Source organism: Geospiza fortis, unplaced genomic scaffold (genome assembly GCF_000277835.1).
Source record: "Geospiza fortis unplaced genomic scaffold, GeoFor_1.0 scaffold145, whole genome shotgun sequence".
Taxonomy (NCBI): Eukaryota; Metazoa; Chordata; class Aves; order Passeriformes; family Thraupidae; genus Geospiza; species Geospiza fortis.
In genome coordinates, this window is record NW_005054362.1 from 3513446 (window position 1) to 3517013 (window position 3568).

General features: G+C 56.4%; 1 protein-coding gene across 1 annotated transcript in view; it reads left to right on the forward strand.

Annotated features, from left to right (window-relative positions):
• ACAD10 (acyl-CoA dehydrogenase family member 10) overlaps nt 1–3568 on the forward strand; it is a 10405-nt gene that overhangs the window by 5134 nt on the left and 1703 nt on the right. Inside the window, exons 8-12 of the mRNA XM_031059492.1 lie at nt 468–649; nt 1203–1353; nt 1864–2009; nt 2512–2685; nt 3131–3483. Coding sequence (XP_030915352.1) covers nt 468–649; nt 1203–1353; nt 1864–2009; nt 2512–2685; nt 3131–3483 — 1006 coding nt within the window. The remainder of the gene's footprint in view (nt 1–467; nt 650–1202; nt 1354–1863; nt 2010–2511; nt 2686–3130; nt 3484–3568) is intronic.

Here is a 3568-nt window from a genome sequence, read left to right on the forward strand (position 1 = left end):
AGGGCGTCCTGCTGACTCAGAGTGCTCAGGTTTGCAATAAAGAAAGGATTTTTCCAACTGCCAGACCTCAGGCAGCAGTGACAGCAGCAAATCTGTGACAGGACAGCCCTCAGGCCTGCAGCCTGCTCAGATCTCTGCTGGCTGCAGCACTCAGTGTCTGCACTGCAGTTTGCTGTGTGCCCTCTGCTGCTGGTGTTTGTGAGCAGCCTGGCAGCCCAGCTCACAGGCACTGCAGGGAGCAGGGGAGCTCTGGAGCTGCTGGAGCTCTGGCTCCAGGCTCAGCCTTCTGGAGCTGGAGGGATCAGGGCTGAGCATGGCACAGCCAGGGGCACAGCCTGAGCTGGGCTCCAGAGAGCGCCCAGGTGCTGCAGGGTGAGGCCTGGGGGGCACGTTCAAGGTGCAGGTGAGATCTGGGGGGGAGTGGCAGGATTGACCTCAGCCCCACACATCCCAGTTTGCCTCCCCAGCATCCTTGGCTCTCCTTTCTTGCTGCTGGAGCACTGTGCTGGCCGCATCCACCGCGCCCTCTCCCTGCCCGCGGTGCCGCCGCGCCAGCGCGGGGCCTGGTACGGGGCCATGGCAAACGTCCTGGCCAGGATCCACAGCCTGGAGCTGGGAGCAGCCAAGCTGCAGGACCTCGGGGAGCATGGTGAGAACAGCCTCTGCATCCTTCCTTCTCCTGGGTGTCAGCATTTCAAGGGATGGGCAGGATGGACCAAACTGGGGGTAGGTGGGAAAGTGAGGATGAGCAGTCCAGAGTCTGAATCCCCAGGTGTGGTGGGAGGGTGTGAGGAGCTCTTCCAATCCAGGTTTCCTGTGAGTTCCCAAAGTTCTCCTACCTCCCAGAGCTTCCTGCCAGGTTTGGTGCCATCTCTCCCCACTGTGGGCACAGCAGTAATTTCTTTGCTGCCATCTCTGACCAAACCTCCCCAAGCATCCCCTCCAGTCCTTCTGCAGAGACAGCTCACCTTCCTGGAGCTGGTGGAGAAGTTACATTTTTGTCCAGGATTTGATTCTTTCCACCTGAATATCAAGTCCAGTGCCCAGTTAAGAATGTATGAGACCCCTGGAAATTGCAATTAAATTATTAGAGCTTAAATCAGGGTTCTGGACTGAGATCTGCTTGGCTGTTCGACTTTTTCTGTGTCCCTTTTGAAGCCTCTTTGTGCCTTTCCCTGGGAGCCTCCTTTCCTCTGTTCCAGGAAATTACATCCAGCAGCAGGTTGAGACCTGGACAAAGCAATATAGAGCTGTGGAAACTCACGTGATCCCAGCGATGGAGAGGCTCATCCAGTGGCTGCCTCTGCATTTTCCTGAATCCCAGAAGACAACATTGGTGCACGGTGATTTCAGGTACTGCCCTGCAGCACATCCCAGGCAGGATGGGTGTAAAATGAGTGTAAAACAAGGGCTGAGTGTAAAATGACCCCCAAACTGCAAAAGGTGCTGATTGGGCTGGGGCAGCAGCTTCAGAGCAGCCCAAAAGGTGGGTCTTGGGTCAGGGTCAGCATCCCCAGGGAATGAGATTGAGTTTCTTCATCCAGGAGCTGCAAATGCTGGTCTGACAGTGGAGGATCATCAGCTCTTCCTGCAATACTCAGGAATCAGCCCTGATCTGAGGCTCTGACTAACTTGGTTCCATTCTCCAAAGCCCAGTTTAGTCCATTATTAACCAGGGGGCTCAATATTGAGGAACCTCCATCCTCTGCTTGCAGAAATTAATGTTTCACTTTGTGCTGCCTTCCAAAGGACTCTGCAATTTTTGAAGAGAGTGAAGAGCATTGAAAGCACCTACTGCTGCTGAGAACTGGGATTTTTCCCTCCTCTGGGGACTTTCCTGATCTCTTTTTCCCTCTGACACAGGATGGACCACCTGGTCTTTCATCCAGACAGGCCAGAAGTCCTTGCTGTGCTGGGCTGGAAGTTTGCCACTCTAGGAGATCCCCTGTGTGATCTGGCGAATAACTGTGTGAGCTTCTTCCTGCCAGCCCACTTTGGTACTTGCAGAGGTACAGAGGGGCACAGTCACCTTTGGCACAGCAGAGGAACCAGAGCTCAGAGCAGATCAGCCCCTGCCCAAGCAGCTCAGCTGGCAGTGGGGCTCAGTGCAGCTGGAAAGGGCTCTGGGTTTGCATTGTTTTCCCTCTCACTCCAGCTGGGAAGCTGGGCAACTCTTTTGGGTGGGAAAGTTGTAAAGCAGATCAGGACTGGTTTGTGCACTAAGTTATACATTTGTTAAAAAGTACAGGATTAAACAGAGAGGTTCCATCATTTAGGAGAAATCTCTGTCAGTCACAGTTTCACCCTAACCAGGAGAAGTGCCCCATGTGCATTTTGGGGCAGGGGCTGGTGCCAAACCCCAAAGCTCCGTTTGGAGCCAGCACAGAGCTGTGCAGGTCCTGGAGGGTGCAGGTGTCTCCATGGAGGGGCCTGGCTGTGCCACGAGGCTCTCACCATCCCCTGGGAGCTCTGAGCTGCTCTGACTCCCTGGTACCTCTTCCCATCTTCCAGGCTTGAGGGAGTGTGACTTGGGGCACCTGGGGATCCCCACGGCAGAGGAGTATTCCCAGATGTACTGTGGCCACATGGGAGTGGAGCACCCAGAGAACTGGAATTTCTACCTGGCCTTTGCCTTTTTCCGCCGGGCTGTGATGCTGCAGGGACGTCACCGTGGCTCCCTGGCAGGTGAGGAGCCACCAGGGCAGCTGTGCCCTGCAGAGGGCACAGCCAGGGGCACAGAGCTGCCTCCCTGCTCCAGCACAGGCTGTTCCTGCCTGCTCTCTGTGCTGTGGGGTCTCTCCTTTCCTGGGAGAACTGAGCAGAGGCCAAAGCTGGGAGCCCAGAGCTGTGTCCTACAGATGGAGCTCTCAGGCCTTCCAGCTCAGCACCAGCCTTTGCCAAGGGACTCACAGGGAGGTGCTGAGAGCTCTCAGTGCTGTTTGTCTGCACACATCAGGTGTGGCCCTGGAGCCTTTGTCAGAATGAAATCTGAAGTTATTTTCACATCCCTTAGAGAGGAGTTTCCCCGAATCCTGCTGGGCTGGCCCAGAGGAGGGCAGGTGATGCTGTTTGGCGTGTGACTACCTAACACAGGCTTTTCCAAACAAGTGTCCTGTTCTCTTGTCCCCAGGGAGGCCAGCTCCAGGTGACAGCAGCCCCAAGGACGCTGAGTTTGTGGCTGATCTGGCTTGGGATTTTGCCGTTAAAGAAGGATTCCGTGTGTTTGAGAACCTCCCTCCCACAAAGCTGCTCCTGCGCCGTTCCAGCACCTGGGCTGGGCAAGGGCCTCTCCTGGGCAGGAGTTTCAGCACCTGGGCACGGCCCGGGGCAGCCCCTGTGCCCAGAGCCCCCCTGGGCACTCCCCCCAGCAGCCTGGAGGGGATGGCCCAGGGGCTTTGCTGCAAGATGGAAAATATGGGCATCCAGAGGGGCTTTCCAAGTTCCCATTCCAGAGGGACTCCACGTCCTCTGCCAGAGCTGCAGGTGAGACATCTGTGCTGAAGCTGCTTTGCCTCACCTGGCCCCGGGTGGGGATTGTGGCCTCCAAGTGTCCTGGCTCCTGCTCCTG